General features: G+C 44.2%; 1 protein-coding gene across 2 annotated transcripts in view; it reads left to right on the forward strand.

Moving 5' to 3' along the window:
• Positions 1–20,505, forward strand: part of LOC119443039 (protein ECT2-like) — a 72,980-nt gene extending 52,475 nt beyond the window's left edge. For both annotated transcript variants that reach the window (XM_037708166.2, XM_037708167.2), the window contains exons 18-21: positions 5,342–5,493; positions 7,013–7,095; positions 11,845–12,022; positions 20,366–20,505. In XM_037708166.2, the coding sequence (XP_037564094.1) occupies positions 5,342–5,493; positions 7,013–7,095; positions 11,845–12,022; positions 20,366–20,467 (515 nt within the window). In that variant the 3' untranslated portion in view covers positions 20,468–20,505. The remainder of the gene's footprint in view (positions 1–5,341; positions 5,494–7,012; positions 7,096–11,844; positions 12,023–20,365) is intronic.
• Positions 20,506–22,940: the final 2,435 nt, after the last annotated feature.

The following is a 22,940-nucleotide window of genomic DNA, read 5'->3' on the forward strand; positions in this document are numbered from 1 at the left end:
GAGAGGCTAGAACAAAATCCTGGCAAAGAAACGAATGAGAAACCAGGTGTGAAGTCTCAAGTCCGTTGCTTCATATGTGATAAGATAGGACACAAGACATCAGATTGCCGTGTGAAGACAAAACAGCCATATTGTGAATATTGCTGCAGATATGGACACGATGTGCAATCATGCAGACGAAATGAACCAGGTGCCAAAGGCTCATCAGCATGCTGCATACTACCTCCCGACCAGCAAAAAGATGCACGGGAATGCTTTGAACGTAGTACCAAGCAGCAAGATGAGACATTTTCTAATGCTTTGGGAGTCTGGTCTAGCAAGTCTTTTGACATGCCGGTGTTGAAAGGAGAGCTTTTTGGACAGACTGTTTGGGTTCTGCGAGATACAGGAAGCAATAGTATAGTCGTACGACGAGATCTTGTACCGGACGCAGCAATGATAGGCACTGAGTCTATCATACTACTGGCTGATGGTAGCTCTATTAACGTTCCGGAAGCGGAAGTCAACATTTGATCACCGTACTTCTCCGGTGTTACGGTCGCAAACTGCATGGAGAGACCATTGTATGATGTGATCATTGGTAACGTTCGTGGAGCACGCCAACCCATGGAGCCAGATCCCAATTGGAAAGCATCCTCGTTTACTTCTGTAGCAAGTAAATCACGCGAGATGAGCACTACGAAAGAAGACAGTGGTTCTCTGCAGGTTATAGTGGGTGCCAAGATCTCGAAACCATGTTCCCCGGTGAGCGTTGGAGCCTTACAATTGTCAAGAGAAATGTTTCGGACAAAGCAGCAGGAAGACACAACACTTCAAGTTTGTAGAAGCAAAATCGGGAAAAATATTCCGGGAAAAGGTACAACCGCCCATTCGTTCTACCTGAATGAAGGCGTGTTGTACAGATGCTATCAAATATGCCCAGGAAAAATAATCGATCAAGCAGTGGTACCGAAATGCCTACGCCTCGAAGTCCTTAATATGGCACATGACAACTCCTTGTCTGGGCATCAAGGCATACGGAAAACCACGGAACGGGTCCTTGAATCATTTTATTGGCCCGGCGTCCAAGAGGACGTTAAAAGATTTGTGAGATTGTGCGATGTATGTCAAAGAACCTTCCCAAAAGGTAGAGTGGGCAAGGCTCCACTGGGACGAATGCCGCTTATAGATACCCCATTCGAACGGGTAGCGGTAGATATCATCGGTCCCTTGACTCCAACATCGAGTAAGGGCAGCCGATATATAGTCACTCTTGTGGACTTTGCAACTCGCTTCCCGGACGCCATCCCTTTACCTTCTATTGACTCAGCAACTGTAGTCGAAGGGTTGGTTGAGATGTTCTCAAGGATCGGTTTCCCACACGAGATCCTTTGTGACCAGGCATCTTGTTTTACATCAGAGTTGGTGAAAGAAATCAATGATTTACTCGCCATCAAGCATCTCAGTTCAACGCCTTATCATCCAATGTGTAATGGAATGGTGGAGCGCTTCAACGGAACCCTTAAGATGATGCTGCGGAAACTATGCCAAGAGAAACCAAAAGCCTGGGATCGATATTTTGCTCCTCTTCTTTTTGCGTACCGTGAGGTGCCACAAACCAGCCTCGGTTTTTCGCCATTTGAATTGATATACGGACGACAAGTACGAGGACCCTTGGCCATACTCAAGGATCTCTGGACAAGAGACAGGCTCAAGGAAGATGTTAAGACGACATATGCATATGTCCTCGACCTCAAAAACCGACTAGAAGAGACTTTGAAGTTAGCTCACCAGAACTTGTGCAAAGCTCAGAAGACTCAAAAGGGGTACTACGACCGAAACAGTTGTCGTCGACAGCTGAAGATAGGAGATCGTGCACTCATACTCCTCCCAACCAGTGATAACAAACTCATGATGCAATGGAAGGGACCATTTGTAGTCACTGGAAAGAAAAACAACTTTGACTACTGGTTGGACGTAGGCCATACCACTAAATTATTCCACATCAACATGCTGAAGCGGTATGAAGAGCGCCAACCACTAGCTAGGTTCCAAACTTCCTCGTTTATAGTGATTGACGAACCAGAAAATGAAGCCCCTTACCACGCTTTAAAGCTGAAGCAGGTGGGGGTATCAAAGGCATTCCTCAGAAAAGGTTGGAGCTGATTATTTAAGTAGGTCAGGATCAGCTATTGAATCTTGCACTTTGGGAGTTCATGCTTCTGTATGCTTTCTTGTTTCTTTTATTGTTTTTTGGGGTTGAAGTCTGCATGTCGCTCAATCTGTTAGTACATGCACTGTATAAAGTCTCACGAGACCACGCGCATCGCCACAGTTTTTTTTATTATTTTCGCTTCATCAAAAAAAAAAAAAAAACTTTTCGAAAAGGGGGACTTTTTGTCATGTACAAAAGACTTATGTGCGCGTGTCTGGTGCGGCGGACGATCAGTAACCATAAAAGAAGAAAAAGAATGGCGGGATTCGGCGCGTGCTCGCCTGACGCGGCACCTCGGCCAACAGCGAATCACGAAGACACACGATTGCTGGAGGAGGGAGCAGAAGAAGAAGAGAAGGAAGGGAGGGTTCGAAAAAAGAAGGCCGGTGTGCGGAGTGGTCGAGGCAAGGTTGTCGGGCTCTGGGTCCGAACCTCAAGACCTCAAGAGCACCCGTCGGAGAAGTGAGGCTGTCTGACTGTGGGTCCGAGTCTCAAAGACTTCAGGAGCGCCGGGCGGAGGAGCGAAGCTGTCGGGCTGCGGGCCCGAGTTTCATAACTTCAGCGACGATCCGGCCTCTGTTCTACCTCCAGCCTTTGGTGTCCGTGGGTCCTGCAGTGACATGGTGCTGAAGGCAAGCCATATCTACTTTCCTCCTGTGACTTCTTGGCCGAGCTGCGGACGATCGTCAAGACACAAGTAGTGTCTTATCGTCCTATACTCACGCGACCGACGCACTGCATCTGACGCCGTCGCAACGCCGCCCCGTACAACGCTGCACCGACGCTACCAAGTAATGGTGACCGGTCACGAACTTTAATTATGTTATATATAATTCTTTATTGTGAGAGAACATTTAAAAATGCATGAACTTTAATATTAGTCTTAGTACCTTGGTTAATTAGTGTGTGTGTTACAGTTTGTGTTAATTATATGTTCATGTCTTGTTAACAATCGGCTTCGTTGTTTCTTTTCCCCACTGCGAATTAGTCTCAGTGGTGGCCACAATAATTCGAACCGTGCAAATACCAATACATTCCCGGGTAAACAACCCCTCGTTTACTTAGGAAGACCAAATCATCACAGACGTCAAGGAGAGCATGCGTGCGGTGCGCAGAATGCTCGGGAGAGGGAAAGAAAAAATGAAAACGAGATAAAGAAATTGTAGCAGCACCAACAAGGCAACGTGCAGAGCTGCTGGCGACGCCGCCCGCGTTGCCTAGCCCTGCATGCGCTGAAGCAGTAGTGATGACATCACCTCGCGTTTCCTAGTAACCGCCGGCGCAGGTGCGCGCTCGCTTAGCCCGACACAGACACGGCTCCTGCCTGCCTGCCTGCCTGCCTGCCTGCGTTTGTGGCATGCCAGGGATGCTGTCGCACGTAGGCGCCGACGCGTCCAGTGCTAGTCACGCGAAATGTCGCGAAAGGGAAGGTACCTCCGAAAATGATCGCTCGAGAATACCTTTCCTACATGCGTAGTTAAGTTAAACTAGGTTAAGACGTAGCAGCAACCAAGTTAATACCTAGCAATAGCAGCCAGTAAAACTTTAGGATTGACACTTTCACTGTGCCTAAGCTTTGCACGACCAAGTGCAAACTTGCCCTCTTTTTTTTTTTTTTTTTAATTATAGTAAACATTGTGGATGGTGTACATTGTTGGTGACTGAAATCTCTATTCCCACCAATTGTAGGTTGTACTGTGTTGATTCCGTCCATCCTCTTTATTTTGTTAAAGCTGCTACATGTTGCTATTAAATTTTCATCTACAAAATTTTGCTCTTAGTGCATAAAAGTGCAATTTTGAGCTCAAAAAGGAGAAAATGCGGCATAGTGCAAGCTACTACCCAAACTAAGTCAATGACTTGGCCTAATTCATAGAGAATATGAACTGTCTGCATGTGGACATGCTTCACTTTTACCACACACAGGTCGAGCCATTCTGTCTTCAGTAACTAGTACATGCACATTTTGCTCATGCTGGTTTGAAGTAACCCAGTGAGCATAAAAGTTGTATTACACCAGTACAACTGTGGACAAATTACTATGATATGCATTTTTATGTAACTGAAACAATTTTTATATAAATTTAGTCTGCTATTTGTTGTCTCATGTAAAAGAAGCAATCATTGATGGATTGCAGCAAGAGTGCACCAGCCTTAAAGTTTTTTTTTTTTTCTTGCTAACATTGTCACTTGTAACTCATGCGTTGGGTCACTAAACACTAGCAGCATGTTTTCGTACGCTCGTGTGTCTAGAAAGGGGTTAAGCAGCCACTCTTATCGGATCTAGTTTGCAGGCTTCACTATCTTTAATGCATAAACTTGGTTGTTGAATGCCACTTTAGTCAAACCCGTGCTGTCCTATATAAGTTTAGGCCTTCTCTGGCTAGAGGGCATCTGGCCGAATTATCTTGCCCTCCAAAGAATGCAACTGTGCTAGTTTAGACATCGTCACATTCCTTAAAGGGCCCCTCACCAAGCCACATTACAAATGTTTATTATATACTGGAAGTTGTTACGTGCCCTCTAGGGAGTGTTCTACCGCAAGAATTTTTGAAATTGGTTCATTAACAGCCGAGATAGAAATATTTCAGTGCTGCGAATCCATGATTTCAGGAGACAAGCTTCACTGCCAACATACTTTCTCCACTTGCCCCGTCTAGCCTCATCACATTGTTCTAAAGACACAATAATGTCATCACTCTTGTGAAGAAATGCCCGCCTGGTCAGAAGGAACAAGTAGAATCAAAGTACAACCTGTTATATTTTTTTTTTTTTTTGCATCATGTTGACATCACATTTTGCGGTTGCAAGAAGGGGTGAGCTCAAAGCTGTGACCTTGTAATCTATATATATATTGCACCACCTGTGCCAGTGAATCTGGTACAGGAATTTTTTGGCCACTGAGCAAGCATCTTACACTATGCCAGTAGAAGTGCGACCATAAAATGGTATGCGGCCACCTGAACCTCAAGGTATTGCGGAGTTGGTGGTTTGGAGTACAGAAAGCAATTCGTAGAGCCCTGGCTCAACCAGATTTTATGCATAGAAATAAATGCATAGAAAAGAAACATTGCTTGTTCTTGTTGTCATGATCTTATTTTCAGCACACTGCGGACAGTTCATGTTGCCACGGGGTTGCTTGTGCAGATGTGAAAGATGCATTTGGCCTGGTGCTGCGGCTGCCTACGGAACCACGCGAGAACCTGTACACATTTGTGGCAGAGCAATCAGCGCCCTGGAGGGATTTCCTGTGCACCCTGTGCCAGCACATGGGAAAGGTCTACAATGTTCCAGACCATGTGAGCTCCTTCTCTTAGTAGGAGTGTGCGTGCAGAGCAGCATTTTGTTTAGCCATGTTTCACAAGCTGTCTTCTGGTCAGAGTGGAGTGATGCAAAAAAAAGCTTGTGGCAAAACAAGTCAATTCACAAGTAAGGCTGCAGCAACTCAAGTATGTAGTATAGTAGTCCTTCATTAATTCTACTCCGGTTAATGCAATTTTTCGGTTAAGTCCATCTCGACCGACAGTCTCGACCAGCGCCCAAGCATTTCTATGGGCCCAAACTTTAGTTATTTCAGTCCTAAAATTGGTCTTTGCCAGATAATTCAAACGTGACCAATTGGCATGCACGCACCTGACCCCTATGGTGACCACAAAAGTGACCTCCTTACTGGTAGCGTACGTCTCGGGGACAGTGAATGTGAACACACGTCATATGCCATCGAAAACACCTACTGTCAGACTGCCCTAGAAAGATTTTCAAGTAAGAACTGTAGGTCACAATGTCTGATTACGGCATTTACCCGATTCTAATGTGCTTTTTTTTTTTTTTTTTTTTTTTTTTTTTTGTCATGAAAATGAGCCGGAAACTGTGTTTGAGGTGTTTGTAAGCTTTGCCACATATTATGGCTGTATAGTGGCAAGGCTGACTTTAAAGCAGCGAGGCTGACTTTAGGAAACATGCCGCCATCATTCTTATTAGAGAGGTTTAGCTTGTCCAGTAATTGGGTAAACGCAGGTGGACCGAGCCGGGCGTTGGGGCCCGAGGCATAAACATGAGCGGCCTGTATGGCGCTGCCACCTGGTGGTGCAGAGCTCAAACAGACAAAGACAGCTAATATTGCAGTAACCAAGGTTATTCTACTTCGCTGCTGGTGTAAATTTTCGGCAGCAACACGATTACGCCACTGCCGAAAATTTACACCAGCAGCGAAGTAGAATACACCTGGTTACTACAATATTAGCCGTTTTTGTCTGAGCACTGCGCCACCAGGTGGCAGCACCACACTGCTCGCTCACGTTTACGCTTCCGCCCCAACACTAGGTCCGCCTACGTTTACCCAATTACCAGACAAGCTAAACCTCTCTATTAAAAAATCAGGTGCGCAATATATTTTTACTTTTTTTTTTTGTAGGAGCTTTAATGTTATCACTATGTTAGTGTTCTACTTTGGACACAGAAAGCAGGCGCGCATTTGTATCAGGAGCATGTTAGAATCGGGCAGAGACTGCCAAATGAATCAGTGGTGTTTGTTTTGACATTATTTCTTTATCTTATTTGATCCACCAGATATGTCAATCAATTTCGTCAGTCCCATAAGGGTTCAACTAGCGAATGTCGACTGTAGTATTGCCATGCACCAGTGAGTGCCCTTCATAGTAATGAACCGGCCCAGTGTCTCGTTATACAACAGCATTAACTTGCTGAGCTCAGGCTGCTGCTTCATGTTTTTATTTCTTAGCTATTGCACACAGCAGATGGTCATATAAAAATTACTCTTTTTATCTGAGTGATGTGTGTCCATATTCTTGTTTTCAGTCTGCCTTCATGAAGAAGATGTCTGTACAGGAGCTTGGCTTGGACCCCAGTTCCCTCCAGACAACCCTGGCAAAAGCACTCAAGTAAGTGTCAGTGTGCTCATGTTACGCTCAGCAGCATCTTGGAACACACTGATAGCTGAGCAGCATCAGAGAAAACAGCTACCATGCTTTCCTGGAAAGCATGGTAGCTGTAGCGAGCGTGGTTGTCTGCCAACAACCGCGCTCGTCGCTCGTCCGCACAGTCTCTTATCTCTCCCACGCGCAAGCAAGGAAGCGGGAAGATAGCGCCGGAGGGAGCGGGGGGGGGGGGGGGGGGGGGGCGCACTTCTACGCTGCCAACAACCGCGCTCGTCGTTCGTGCGACCGCACCGTCTCTTATCTCCACACGGCTCTGACCTTTATGCGCCGTGCATTCGCCGCTCAGTTTCCGTTGAAGCGATAGACCGCACGTACCTTCGCCCTCTGCGCGGCGTATGCGCTCGCTGCCAGCGTTTTGACAGCCGTTGGCTGCAGTCATTCAGTGTGATCTATTCATGTTTGTTTGTGCGCGCTCACACCACGCTTGTTCATTCAGTTAGTAATAGTCGGGCCACATTTTCCAACGCACGCTACACATGCAATGCTGCCCAGATCGGCAGTGCAGCACTACAGGTGTGTCCCTTCGCACGCGCTGCCCACGGTAAGCGCTTCTCATCAACACCACCGTTTCACACGCGCCTTCTCGTGGTCATCGAGTCTCTCTTCATGTCGGTCTACTTACGCCGCAGCACACCTGCTTACTTAATCAGCTCATGTTTACTACAATTCATATTGCTACCAAGGCCGCTCACCTTACTTCGTATGACATTGCTGTGTTGCTATCGCATTCATTGCTTCGCCCTTAGGGCGAAACTGTGACATTTTTTTCCGTGTAGCCGACTACTTGAAGTAATCACTGATGTGGGATTACTTGGTATGGTAGTTCGCTGCTCCAAGGGTCATGTTCTCTAACCCCACTAATCATGCGTAGCATCTCAATCACCACCGCTACACTCAACAAAACAGCAGACGACGTTCAGGGACTTGATAACTGTCACTAAAGTGGGCACACGAGTGGGCTTATTATTGTCCCCGCCATCACCTACTGGCACACTGTCAGTGACTTCGTCTTCCACATTAGTGTACAATGTCTGCACGTCTGCTTCTATGTTGAAATATAGTCGGCAAAGCCTAGTCCGTCACTCTCGTCACCGTCTTTGTACACTAGTGAAACTGCTTACGTGGCCGAGATTTCTCACACAATTGGGAATAGTATGCACACAAGGTGCTAGCGGTGGAAAAAAACATCAGAACACATGCAATGCAGCAAGTTATGTACTCAGGGGGAAAAAAAGGAAAAAGAAAGCAAGGGTGCTACGTTTATTGATGATGATGCTCTGTCTCTTCTTTGTAGTGGTTTGTAGCGAGCGAATAGTGCGCTACTCACGTGAAATAAACGCACAAATTTAATGCAGACTGCCACACGATGTAAGTACTTGGCACAGCTGCACGGCTCGTGAGCACCCTCATCACAGAATCTAGCGCTTGCTTACCGTAATCTGTGGTGTCCAAAGTGCAGCCCCAGTGAAGGCTCCCTCGGAGTATGATTTTAAAGGCCGTACATTTATGTACTGCAAGCGCCAGACTTAACTGCAGGAGCTGGAAACACGTCATGGCTGCCATATTCCTGATATCACATTCAGGATATGTGAAGCTGGAATCGTGTTCAAGCATGCCGGTCTCGGCGGCCACAACCGGAAACTACGAATTATCTGGATTGATGCGCGCGGGCTTTTCAAATTATTCCGTTTAATTTGCATTGCAAATTGCGGGACTGCACAAATTCTATGAATGAACCGAATTTCCAAATAAGCCAAGTTCTAATTTTGAGGTCTTAATGTGCATTGTGATTGGTGTGCTGCAGATTTCATGCCCTGCTTCCTGCTTTTGGTAATGCATCTGTGCTGTTTTGAAAGCTTCATAATAAACAAAAAGCTTTTTGTTTTTAAGAAGGAGTGTGAAAATATGAAAAATCTTTCAGGAAAATTAACAAATAGTGTGTCACATATGTATATTAGACAAAGTGAAGTTGAAAACAGTGCAATAGTATAATATGAAGTAAAACAAACACAGCACTGTATTGTTCATTCCCTTGCTTGCCCCATGATTTCTTGCTGTTTTCATTGTACTATACACCAGCTAGCTTGCATCCTCGCTCTCATTGATACCCAAGAGAAACCTAGTTTACATTATCTTAGCAGCAACACACCACAGCGCATTGTACTTCTTCCAGAGCCACGTTATTAGAGGACCATGAAGCTTCTTAAAGGGTCCCTGAAACGGTCTGAACAAATTTTGTAGACACGTAGGGTACAGCTATTCGCACCACAATTTATGCAGCCGTGTACATGCTACGACTTGAACCTGTATGCAGCTATTCCAATACACGGAACCCGTTAAATGAAGCGTCTCATATTAAGAGAGCTACGGACAATTACAAGTTAACCTCCTCCCTAGCCATGCTTTTTCACCTCAATTTGTTCGCCGAGTGATCGGGGCCAAGCTCCACCTTCACTGGCTCTGCATCATGATGCGACGTTGTGTCGTCTACTTCTGGTTGTGTGGAGCCAGCGTGCGAAGCCTATCCAACCTCTCCATTAGCCGCCTGGCTGCCGATCCCTCGCGAGAGTTATCCAAGCAGAGTACATTAAATTTAAGCGGCCTGAGTGCATCCACCTGAGGCACGGTCTGAGATCGTTGTTCGCAGCGTGTGTTCGGTTACACCGCATGCGATTGGCCTAGGCCGCGCCGACGTCTTCCGCGGGGCACGGCCACGTTTTTGGTGACGTCAAAATGACGACCCGCTCCTGTCAATCATTTTGATTACAAGCACGTCGTCTGCTAGGAGCAGAACGCAACGAGAGGTGTGAAGTTCGAGTGGTCATGCACTCGCTAAGAGACCGGCTTCACATGGCATGTCTGGTGGATTGTATTGGATCGAAACGGTGGCTGCAGCTACGGAATGGCACATTGTGATCCAATTCATAGTCTAATTCGAGAAAATGGCGCTTGCAATGGGAGCTTCGATTGTTGCATTGGTGTTGCTCGAGGAGGAAGTAGAGCGGTTGGATGTGCGAACTGCGTTTGATGAGATGGGAGAAAGCGAATTTTGGCATTGCTTTCGTTTCTTGAAACGAGCAGTGCGTTGGTTGTGCGGTGAACTCGACCCCATCATCGGGTGCCTCGAGCCAGTGGAATGTTGCTGTTGCTGAAAGAGCGCCACTGTTCCCATCTTTTTTTTTTTTTTTTTTTTTTCACTGTGCGTGACACCATCTAGCGACCATGCAGAGAAGCTAATAGTATAAATTGTAGTAGTTATCCATATTACTAATTGAGAATGTGTTTAAGCTTGAGAAGAAAAATACATGTTTATTTATAAAGATTTTATTTATTGGCAGGCAAGAAACATTTCGTTTTGTAGTATATTGTCTGCAAGCAGACAACAAACGAGGCACGTAAACTTCCGGCGAGTTCACTGCTTGCCGATTGGCTGCTCTCTCCTTCCCGTTTTCACAAATTTTACATACTGCCACTTTGTGATGTTGCAGCAACTGAACAGAAAGGCGGGTAGGAAGCGTGCCATTTTCCATTGCACGCAAGGCACCAGGGACTGCTGCATATGGCGCAGTTGAGCGCGGCTCCGTGGGCTCTATCTTGAAAGCGATCTGCGGTGGGGAGAGAGTCTAGGTGCACCTCTGTGTAGAGTGTAGTTCGCGTTGAAGTGTGAGGCAGCATGAAGGTTGATCTGCCCCCGCTGCCGCCGCCCGCCGCCGCCGCTGCTGCTGCTGCTGCTTCCTCACGCCAGCGTTTGTCAGCAAGTGTCCACTGTCATCGAGTGAAATGTGTTTTGCTTAGGAAAGCATTCCTAGGGAGTCCCAAGGAATGCTAAACCCTAGGGAGTCCCTAAAATCGGACGTTGACTGTATTAGCTCTGTGTTTGTCTGGTTGAGCTCTGTGCCACCAGGTGGCTGTGCCCTGTAGGCCATTCACATTTGCGCATCCAATTATTCAATAAAATGCCCAGTCGTAGGCGTCTCTTTTCTCCTTTACAATCACCATATATGTAGAGCAAACGCACCTTCTTCCGACGCGCGAGAAGCCGTGGGGGAGGGGGAGGGAAGGGAGGCGACGTTTAGCTGCGGCACCAAGTGCCTATTTATATCACAGGCTCCGGCAACAGTCACCAACGCCGCACGCATTTTGAGCGAACGCGGGCAAAACGCCGATGGCGTCGACAACAGTTCTGCGTGTTGCCGATGCTGCTGCATGTCCAAGTTTACACAGCTGATAAAGCTAATATCATTACTCCGTATAGCTCTCTACAAGTTTGCTATCGCAATTGATGCTTCGCCTTTCAGGTGAAACTGCGACCACTTTTTTTTTTATAAAAGCAAATTAACCAACATTCCAACTATTACAAAGAACATTTGTTAACCATAAAGTTGAAAAAATTATTGACGCAACCTGGGTAGCCAGTTGGGCTAACTGTCAATTGTGAGGGGGCGGCTGAAAACTCAGGGGAACGGCGCTGCTGTGGTCAGTAGCGATGCACATTGTTAAAACCCTATAATAAATTAAATGCCTTATGCGGAGCGCTTAAATGCTTTACTTAATGATCAGAAGGACCTACCTTAACAACTCAGTACATTTGTACAAAATCGTCAAAATTGTTTCAGGGTCCCTTTAATGGGATAATTGACCCCCCACATTTGTAAGCAGATTTAGGTCCTCACTCAATTTCATTCCTTGCAGGTATGCCGCCAAGAAAGGAGAGAAGCTTTCCCGTGCACTGTCCATCACACGGCGAGCGGCGACACCACGGCACCGGTTAAGTCGTGCAGTCTCAACATTCATCAGCCCACTCAAATCTGTAACCAACCAGTCCTCACCACTGCACGGTATGCGGCTAGCCTCCAGTTCAAACCTCAACGTGAGTAGCCTGGTCCTGCCACAGCCCAGTGAAAGCACCAACGATGTCTTCTTGATGCCGCGCAGCATGAGGTAGTACCACTTAGTGTCAGACTCGGCAACACACAGCTCCTGGTCATGGGTGCTGCTGCGAAGTTCTGTAAGAGCAGCTCACAATCCTTTGTTTTACAGATGTGACACTGCTGTCCATGTTACAGCTTATGCTGAAGGTATAGCTTCAAGCTGCTTTCCATAAGGATATGTTCATATTATATAAGGAAGGTTGTGGTGCATAACTCCTGTGAGCATAAGTGTACTCGCTTGTGCAAAAGCCGTCGAGTAAGAGCCATTCGTAGAGCACCATATACAGTGCTTAATGCCAGAAGTTTGGCAGCAGTACACACCACGTGCATGGATGTGTGTGTGTATTAATAGCCTTTTGTTTATTATGAACATTTGGCATTTTACCAATTTGAAAAGAAAAGCAGCATCAGCACTTTGATGTGTGCAGTTTTTGAAGATTAGAATAATAAAAGGTCTTCTGAATGTAGATGAGCCCTGCCATTGGGTTTCATGCTGCGATTACTATATGGACACTCAAGTCTTTCAGCAACTGTAAGAAAATCCTGGGTAGTACATAGATTTTGGTATGACTTGGCTTTGTGTTGTTGAAAAAACACATTTACAACTTCTGTATTGTTCTTTGAGCTGTGTTTTCATTGTGTGCTTGCTTTGAAACATTTCTCTAGAGCAGCTGTCTATGTTAAGCCTAAATGGCATTTGGACGTCAACATTTGGCACGGCCAAGTCTTTATTTCGAAGAATTTCCTTTGGGATGTTCTGAAAACAATGCAGTGGTGGCAGTTACAGACTGAATGAGACTGATCTTTTATATATAACAACTATTTACTACTATAGATTAGCTTCAAGAATGCCTAAATGACAACCCACAAGAATCGAGTTCAGAACAAAGCTTCCACATCGACTGTGCCTACTGCTAGTGGTCACCATCACATGGCACCATTTGTGTACATATATCATCGCAGCCCATCAACATCATGGAGTTAGTATATGGCCAACACTAGACTGCCGTTTCGTTTGTTTACAGTGTTGTAGTAAGTTGCAAGGCTAAGATCGCCGTCATAGCCAAGGCGTCCGTAAGCTCACTTTTGATTGGCCTTTTTTATTTTGTTCCAAACAGCTGCTAATGCCTTTAGAAGCATATTCGCAAGCTTGAGTGGGGTGTGTCCAGTACACTTTCTGTACAGGCATAACAGATGGTGAAGCAGTGCCTTCCATCATCCACATAATGCTTGCAGCTTTTCACTACCTGATGCAATATTTGCACTCAAAAGGACATGCACACGTGAAAAACTCGCATTCAGGCACTTTTTTTTTTTTTTCTGTTGCATGCCACAAAGGCTGATATACTATGCACAGGAGCTTAATTGCACCCACAGAACAAAATTACTTCACTAAATAGCAGGAAAAAATGCCTGCCATTCAATGCAACTAAGACAGGATTTCATTATATTGAGGTTTGACATATGACGGTTCAACTCTAATGCACAATCACTCCCACGCTTGCTTAAATCACATTCTGAGGATTAATTCTGATGTGCTTTTAATTCTAATACACACCCAGTTTTTATGGTCAGAAAAGAGGAAAACACAACTTTGACTCAATGCATCTGACTTGCTTGTGGAAATATTTATTCTATCGACCTCTGCAAGACATGCGAGCGTGGCTCATATTTGTGAGTGTGAGTCAGACCAAGTTTTCACGTTGGCCTGTGTGTTTTCATATGTTTCTAGCACAGCCGGAAAAAAAAAAAAAAAGTGTGATGCTTGTCAGAACTCGCCCACTGATGGCCCTACGCCACACGTGTTTCATTTGATCATTATTATTATGCAGAGTCTGACTCTGGCAGGCTGCAAAGCCTAGCAATAATACTGCAAGTCATAAAGCAGGTTTTCAATAACTGCCCTCAACTACTGTCCATATAATAACCAGTCATTGTGTTTGCATGGAAGAATAAATTATATCATTGACACACTCTGGTATTGCCAACATCTCATTTTCGGTGAGAATGCCACAGTAGCAGCAATGGCACAACACACCTCAGTTTTATGTGTCTAATTACAATGCACTTCTGTTGTCCTGATGTGAGGGCAGCACATGACTGTTTCTCACATGCAAATCCATGTAGAAACCACTTCATTCAAGACAGGCTTGACACCGATGACGATAAGGTGCGGCTAGTGTAACCTAATATTTGCACTATTCCAACGTGCATATCAAATTTAGTAAATCTTTTTAACGATGTTCTGCACGTTATAAAAGAGTATGTGTGGTAACTACCCAGGTGGTTATGCAAGCAGACACTAAAGCCTTTTTCCATCTAGTAATCCTAGTATGAATGTCAATGCTTATTATTGGACCCCAGTGAAACGAAGTATTCATGCATACATACATATGAAGCATTTCTTACTTCATATGTGCGGTCAGGTTTTGATCATTGCTTTTATGACTTCCATGTCATCAAGTAGCTTTTAGCCATGAAGAGAGAGAGAAGCAGCTGTAATAGCAATGTGAACATGAAATGACACTTGAACCTGTACAGTGTTGTTCGCTCTATCCTGTCTTCACCTGTTGTCAAACTTTTACAACTCCTGTAACCTTCGGTAACATACTAGTAACAACTTGTAATAGCACCTAAAACTTGCTTCAGACTTGCTGAAGCTTCAACATTTGTTTGTATAATAATGTCTTGAAATCTGGGGGTAGGACGAGTGTTGCAATGGCCTGTCCTTTAGAGAACACTTTTCTGAAGAAATAGGGTGCTAGGCACATCACTTTCAGAAATCATCCGACACCTAAGTGAAAACACTAAAGAACTAACCGTTTTAATGCAGTTGAGTGTTTGCACTACTTGAGCTTTTCATCTCTGTGTGTTCTTGTATCAAAACTACAAATAGTTATCATGAATACAAATACAAATAGCCATCATGAAGCCAGCAAGGCATTTTTCACCATAGGCATCCTGAGGGGCACCTAATCGCCAGACAGCTCACTCACCGCCTTCCTCAGCACCGTGATCATTTGACATTTGTTGGACTAGCTTACATTCCTTAATAGCTAGCTGCAAATTTGCGCTGATTATATTGCACAGTTAACTTCACCAGTGCGTATGACAACGTTCTGAACTACCTGCCTTTGATGGCCATAATGTGAGCTCTATGGGAGAGTAGACACTATTAGGCTAACCTGTGCCCACTTCAGTAAACTCAGAATGGCCACTGTCACCACTCACACCCTCATGTTTTCTAACAAAATAATGGAAATTGCTGTTTTGTCTTGAGATAACACCAACAAGCACTTGTGAGAAATGATAGACTGTAAACCTGATGTTCTGTTCACCTAGTGAACAAATTTTTATCATGACAGGTAAAATGCTTATTGAATATGTACGACATTCATCATGCTATGGAACAAGTGCTGACAATGCAATCATACTTCTTCATTAGGCTTTCATTGTTCTTATAATATAATACAATACCATTTAGGTGTGTGCTGTAAGTGCAAACTAATTGATCTTTGAGATCAGCTTAGCATCAGTGACAGATGTCGGTTACACCATGAGTCTTTTGTGACCTTTGTGTGCTGCCTGTCTGTGTTGGTGTGAATAACTCTGAAGAATGTGGTATCACACATTGCAGTGGAAGTGTCTCTTGACTCCTGTTTGCACTGTGGTCTTGGAGGTGAACAAAATGTGCTCCCTGTTTTCATTGTTTGGCAGCTTGCTAGCACTGTTTTTCTCTGTTCTGCAGCTGGTAGAGAAATGCAAACACTAACAGATTGTTACACAATGGTTTTTGTCAAGGTTTTAAAGTGTGCTGAATCAACAGCCGAGTGTAAAGCCATCTAATATGAAACCAGACAGCTAACAACAAACCCAGGGCTAAGAATAACTTGTGTGCCTATCATGTCTGACGTAGCACAGTCACAGCTTTGCCATGATCTATTTAAATTAAGCATGTAAGCCTGCAGTGGTTGTTGCTTTGTACAGCACAAAAAAAAAGGTGCTTGGCATCGTATTCTGGTGTCCTTAGTGCCATGAAGGTTCAGAATCACCAAAGGATAGTTACGGCAAGCTTCCCACATGCTTTAATATTTGTGCAAGCGAAGGTGTTGGCTTGCTATATGTGTGTTTGTGATGTTTGTGACTGCTACTTGTTTTGTCGTTTTGCCTTGGAATGTTTGTATTCGTACTGGTGTTAACCATGTTTCTCCCATGTTTCTTTGTGGCATAACATTAGTCTGTGTGTACTAATATTTACTTGACCTGCTTGGTGTCACCTACATTTGTCAACAGCACTGTAAATAAACATCATTCATTCCATGCCTTCACCTAAGTCCTCATGTATTATGCGGCCATGCACATGTGTGTACATGAGCTGCCAGTTCTGACCACGGCAGTTTTGCATATGCACAATAAATGCTCTGTGACTGAAAGTATGGCTGCGTTACTGCGACACAAGTGGGCTTGGTTGTTACAATTTGTATGTACTACTGCAGTTGTTTCTAACCTGCTTAATCGCCAACATCAGAGTTTGTGATCATGAGTGGCGAAGAGGGGCCCGCCATTACATTCTCACTACATTCCAGATTGCGGAAATTGTCGCAATTCCACTTCTTTTAAATTTTCGGAACACTCCTGGAATGGCTGAGCTGATCCTCTCACCACTCCTCCCATTCCAGTAAATGGAATGCTTTCCTCTATATTTGTTTACTACTTGTGCTTGTGTGCCTAGTAACTAAAATATATTTTTGAATTCTTAACACTGTTACAAATAATGTTACGTACTATTTTCTCACGTGCATACTATTGTCACTTTGATGACTAAGAAGAAGCGAAACACATTGATATTGCTACAATAATGTTTCTCCCTGTAACAATATGTTGTGCAGGGCAATCCCCCTTTTTTTCTTTTTTTTTTTGACATCTACTGGTGTACTAAAAGAAACTTTTTTTTTTTTTTTTTTTTTTTCTGGCAGACCTCTCTGGCCAGCTGTCTTAACACCTTCTAGACAATCGAAAGTGTGTGATAAGAACATGCTCTGCATTCCAAACTGCCATGGAATTGTGCAGCATGCAGCCATTGGCAACGCTTTTTTTTTTTTTCACCTCCGTCTTTGTGTTATAAGTCAAGCTAAATCGAATTGCTCTTGACAACTAAAAGTTGCTGTCTTAAATCGACCTAAACCTTCTAATGCAGGAATGTTTCCAGCTCTTCAGAAGTGTAGAATGTGTAGAATAATGTGTTTATAAATGCTGCAGCAGAGGTAGTCGTTACAACAGGTATCGAGAGATGGTGCCTCCATCCTGTGCTATGTTTCATGCTGGCCGAGCTGGCCGAGCAGGCGCTTCTTCTGAATCCTCCACTTTCTCAGTCTCCACCCTCCTCCTCCCCAGTGAACTTCGAGCAGATGAAAAATCAAGTTAAGTCTGGCACTCCTGTCTTTACACTCTGCATTCCTACTGCCATGTAGCCACTCCTGTTCTTGTGTCACAGGGCTGGTGAACCTAACCAAATCCCTTTAAACACAGTCCAGTGTTCTCTCGCCTAGTAAACAAGACATAGTGAAACAGAAGTCACCTACAGCCTACTGAAAGAGCCGGTATTGAGCAAATATTTAGAAATGTAATAATTTGACCAAGTCTATCTGGTTTGTCTAGTTGGAAAATTTACTGGTTTTGTAGTCTCACCTAAAATCAACATTTAGTTCTTCAGGGCTATGTGCCCTTTCCATTCCAACTCCATTCTGGAATCTCGGGCTCCGATTCCATTCTAGTAGGTGTTTAAAAATGTGGAATGATTTCAGAATCATTCCAGTTCTGGAGGTGCCACTCTGAAACTCTTTTGTGATCAGTATGGCAGGCAGGTGTATCATGCAGCCAACAGTAATCTTCACCATTCAGCAGCATCTTGCTTTGCAGAAAGACACTTCAGCCTTGAGGTGACATTGTTCCTAATCTGCCATGCCTGATTTTGTACTAGTGCATGTACCTTTTATGCACTGTTGGCCTAATTTAAAATATTAATATGAATTGAGCAGTACAATTATTCTAATGTATTTATTGGCAATTAAACCATTTAACTGTCGAGTCATTTTATTTCATGCAAGTGAAAATCCATTTCAAAGCTTGACCAAGTTCTTGCAGTAGCTAGATTTATTGTTCCTGATTTTGCTAAATGGTATTAGTACACGCAGAGAATATTGAGCCGGATCATTTTCTGTGCGAACAATGCAACTTATGTTGCATAATTTTAAGGTTGTATATGATGATCGCCGCTACAAAGGTTGTCTAACTCAATGAAACAAGTTCCTGTGAAAGTTCCTCCTAACATCTTCAGTAGAACGTGGCCATGTGTACGTATAGTTCGTCATACTTTGCACACAAACATTTTTGTCACGCTATGCTTAGCACATTCTCCAATTTAGTAAAAAGTGTTGCTAGTGGATATCTAGTTTTTACTATGCCAGCAGTTGATGATATTTCTACACAATATCTGTCATATCTGTCCCATGCAACAGTGTGCACAAAGGAATTTAAGGACGTAATGACTTCATGAATGACAATATGTCAGACAAAAATCAATGTTCCTTCTAATTTTTTTTACCTTGTTTCTTTTACTGCAGTTCTTAAACTTTTGAATAAAACCATATGCAGCCTCAAATACGGTCTGGATTCGGCTTTGATAACAGCTACATGCTCAGATCGAGATAGCTTGTCTTGATGCTATGCAGTGCTTCTACAATATCAGCCTTTAGCAAGATTTTAGCATTGTGTTGCTGTGTGTGTTAGTCTCCCTACCAGTAACAACCTCCGACACATAGTAGTGTCGGAGGTTATGGTGTGCAAGTTCATATTGGGAACTAGGATGTCTGCTACCTTGAGGGTGACAAGGCTGCAGAAGTTCATAGTCAGCCATTCGTGTGTTGTGCAGGCCTTGTGGAAGCAAGCAAATACATTGCTAAAAGTTGCGCCTGATGAAATCATGCTCGGAAGGCTTAGCTGTGGACTCTTCCACTTGAAACTGCTTTGCAATGGCCATAATTGACTTTTCAGGGTTCAATGTCATCAAGGCCTCCGCCTGGTGGAGGAACTCAGTTGCCTGAATGGTGTCTGATCATTTACAGCACTTGTCTTTATCTTAGATGGTAATTGGACATAAACTGTTGTCTCACCCAAAGAAGAAAGGATTTGGTGACATTTAAGAAGGTATCAATCTCCAAGTCGCTGTGTAAGGCGACTAAGACAGGGTATGGCTTCATTTCTTGTGTTAGATAAGTCACATAGGGGTTGGTGCAAACAGAAAAGAAATATAGGTAATGAGCTGAAGCTTTGCACAACCAGTTGAATCCCCTGTGCATTCTAATGCAGCTCCTTGTTCCTAGTTCAACTCAAGCTGAAGCTTTAGCTTGGGGCCAACTTTGACTTTCCTATTCAAGTATGTGTGAAACGCAGAAATTCTTCTTTGAGACAACAGCCGAACCGATTCGAATTAAAGGTGTTGCCTTTGATAAACTTAAATTGTATAGACTCTAGGAAGCAGAATTCTAATTTCAAAGAAATTGAAGCACGCAGTTTACAAAATCGTAACTTTCCGCCAATAACAGATATCGGCGTTTTGTAAACTGCATCTGTTAGCAATAAAACTGAAGTTTGGGGGAGTCAGTGACCTTCGTCTTGTATGCGCACTGCGGTGAAACAATGTATCTTTTAGAGCAACTAAAGCGGACAAATTTGGTATATGAATTTACAGCAGCTTATGTGAAATTGTTGTTTATGAGCATTATGTAAAACTCGCGTATTAGTGGTATATTTCAAAATGATATATAATACATCAATTTTATCCACTTTAGATGTATTATTAGGTGCAGTTTACGTAAATGTGATACTTTTTTTTATCTGTGAACTTTAACTTTTGTAACCTGTAATATTTCATGACAATCCTCTTTTAAAAAAAAATGATGGTGTAAATGAAATATCGGCGTTCAAAGTAACTAGATTTTAACTGGTTCATGCAAGAAACCTCGTAAAAATTGGTGCAGTGGTTACCAAGAAGAACGATTTCTCTGCTGCCATGTATTTTTATAAGAGCTCTTGAGTTAGCTTCCTCTTGAGATCAAAAAGACATTTGACCTGGACACAGACATCCTGATCAAACTGGTATGTCTAGCAGACATTTCTGGATCACTGGGTTCTAAAGGATCCAGTTTCAATGTGTGCAGAAGCATTCATTATCGTTAATCAAATGTGACATTTTGTGCGCTCAGAAGAGGATTGTCTTGCAGGATCTTGCCGACGACTCGCCATGCAGCAGTCCTCAACGCAGTGCCCCACAAGTGCGAGTGAAGAGCGAGTCCTATGGTCCGTCTACATCAAAGCGTGCTTAAAACTTGCAGAACTTATACGTTAAAGTTTTTAATCAGTCGTGTTGTGGCCAATTGGTGCTTTTATTTATCGTGAAATCTTATGACGGTTTTACTTAATAAAATACTGACGGCCACTCATTCTGCTCTCACATGCACTTTCTAGCTACTGTCGGAAGTATTTGCGAGAAAACACTCAACTAAAACAAAAAATGACCGTCTGGTCTGTCTAGTGCATGTAATGGCATATAAGTATTAAATGCCGCTTTATTGAATGCAAAAACCATGCTTCTAACCTTCTACGGTGTACCAGTATGCCTGATGCATTAGGCATCGAAATGGCACAGTGTAGCGGTTGCAAGGTGAGTATATGTCCTTGTTTATTTCGTCATCAGCTACACATATACCTCCCCCCAAATTTCGGTTTCCTGGCTGTCCATTGGTCGGTTTCTTGCAGAGTAATAAGTGGGCCGATCTTGATCACTAATCAAAGGTGGTGACTTAGTGGACTGATCCTGCAGGCAGTGCAATCGCACCAGTTGCTAAGGTGTAGCATGTGGGCATATATTTTCTTTGCCTTTTCCTCCGGGTTCAGCATTTGCGTTTCGCCGATTAGATATACCGGGAGGCCTCCCACGGGAGCTGTAGCGAGGAGAGGAAAAGGCTGCATGGCCGGTTGTTCTCTTGACATTTCATATTGACCATGCTGCACATCATGACTGTGGCAGCACTGTTGGTGCAGTTTTTAACCTGTTGCATTGGGAGGCAGGCACGTTAACTACTTCGCTCGTGAGCATTTGATTGGTTCTATGATGGGAGACCCATATAATCACACTGAAATTAAGTGCTTCAGCTGGGTGGTAACGTTTGATCACACTGGTGTCTAAATTGAAGCATATGCGATAGAAATGACTCGTATTCCTACTGAGGCGTGCTTCCACGATGTGATCTTTAACAATTTGTGACTTGAACAATAGACACTCTTTTTTTTTTTTTTCTTACCGTGCATGTTAGAGCACTGCCGAGCTCCTGTAAAAATTAATTTATGCTGTTTTCTTGTCTTATTCAATTATGCAAACGCAGATAAAACCGCTGTTCAAACTTGTTTGAACCGTTTTTTGCTGTTGTCCCGGATTTTAATTGGAACTGAACCGAAAAGAAAATCGAAACAAATGTTTTGGCTTCGGTACTCTAGTTAATAAATCGTGGTAAGGCCGCACACACTGCCGCTAAGATCGACCAGATGATTGCGTTATTTTGCCGCCCTAGTCGCGAAACTACTAGCACAACGTGTCAAATAGCTTGCGTTGCAGAAATATAGGAATGGAGTCGCCAAGTGGCATCCGTAGCGTGCAAGCAAAAATTTACGAGCAGCGCGTAGCAGTCGCCGGCGCCGCTTTCTGCGCGCTCCCGTGCGGAGTCGTCCTTTCCCCGCCACTTCCTCCTCTCTATGTTGTACATAGTTTACAATGCCAGGGCGGCTAGAACTAGGGTTGCGATGTGGACACCATACCCTCTAAATGGTACATCTAGTGCTCTAGAGCGCTTTTCCGGTACGGTTTATATGATCGAAATCTCGAAACGCATTCGCTTGTTCATTCAAAGCGCTTGGAGACGCTCGCTCCTTCGAACAGGGAGCGCGCGCGCGAACGAGATCCGGCAATCTCGGTTACGCAGAGCAGCTGAGCGTTCCGCGGGGTTATGGACTCTCTCGGGCTCCTATCTTGCTGAGTTCCTTCGTTACAGTGTACTAGAATTACCTTTGTGGCAACCGTGAAGAGCGAACGCATCCCCACTTGCTACTATTGGTGTGTCGGCGTCAACGCCGTCAGGGTTCGACTAGAACGCCCGCCTGCGTCTGTGGCGCATACTTCTTCGTGGGCGATAATCCGCTCTGGATCGGATCAGGCGGCCGTGGCCGAATCACTGTAGCCGAATCGTCCAATTTGGGCCTGATGATGATGATGATTTATTGGCATCCCCGTTGAAACGGGGCGGCGACAAATCAGTAGCGTACCCAGGATCGCTGCCAGAAGGGGGGGGGGGGGGGGGGGGGGGGGTTGACAGTTTGCCAATACCATCTAAATAGCACTAATTTCAGTTTCTTCACGGGAAATTGTCAAAAAATGCGCTTTTTGTGAGTGTGCAGACGATTGCGCGTCTTACATCTTAGTTGCAGTACTCAAATGCGCAAGGAAAGAAAAGGGGTTAAACAAAAGAGGGGGGCTAAGTCGGCCTCAGAGGGGATTACAACCCCCCGAACCCCCCCACCGTCGGTGCGCCACTGCGACAAATAGTCACCTACCCTGCTTGATTTATTCAGGTATACTATACATGTTCTTTATCTAGCATTTTTGTATACCTCTCGATCATTATTCTTTTTCAAAAATTTACCTTGTACAGCTACCTAAGATTTTAAGAGATCAGGTGGTATGCATCTTTTCCCTGCTTTTTTTCCACCAGTACTCTAATCGTCCTTGCTTATCTCTACGGCTGA

This window comes from Dermacentor silvarum, chromosome 2, assembly GCF_013339745.2.
Source record: "Dermacentor silvarum isolate Dsil-2018 chromosome 2, BIME_Dsil_1.4, whole genome shotgun sequence".
In the NCBI taxonomy this organism is placed as follows: Eukaryota; Metazoa; Arthropoda; class Arachnida; order Ixodida; family Ixodidae; genus Dermacentor; species Dermacentor silvarum.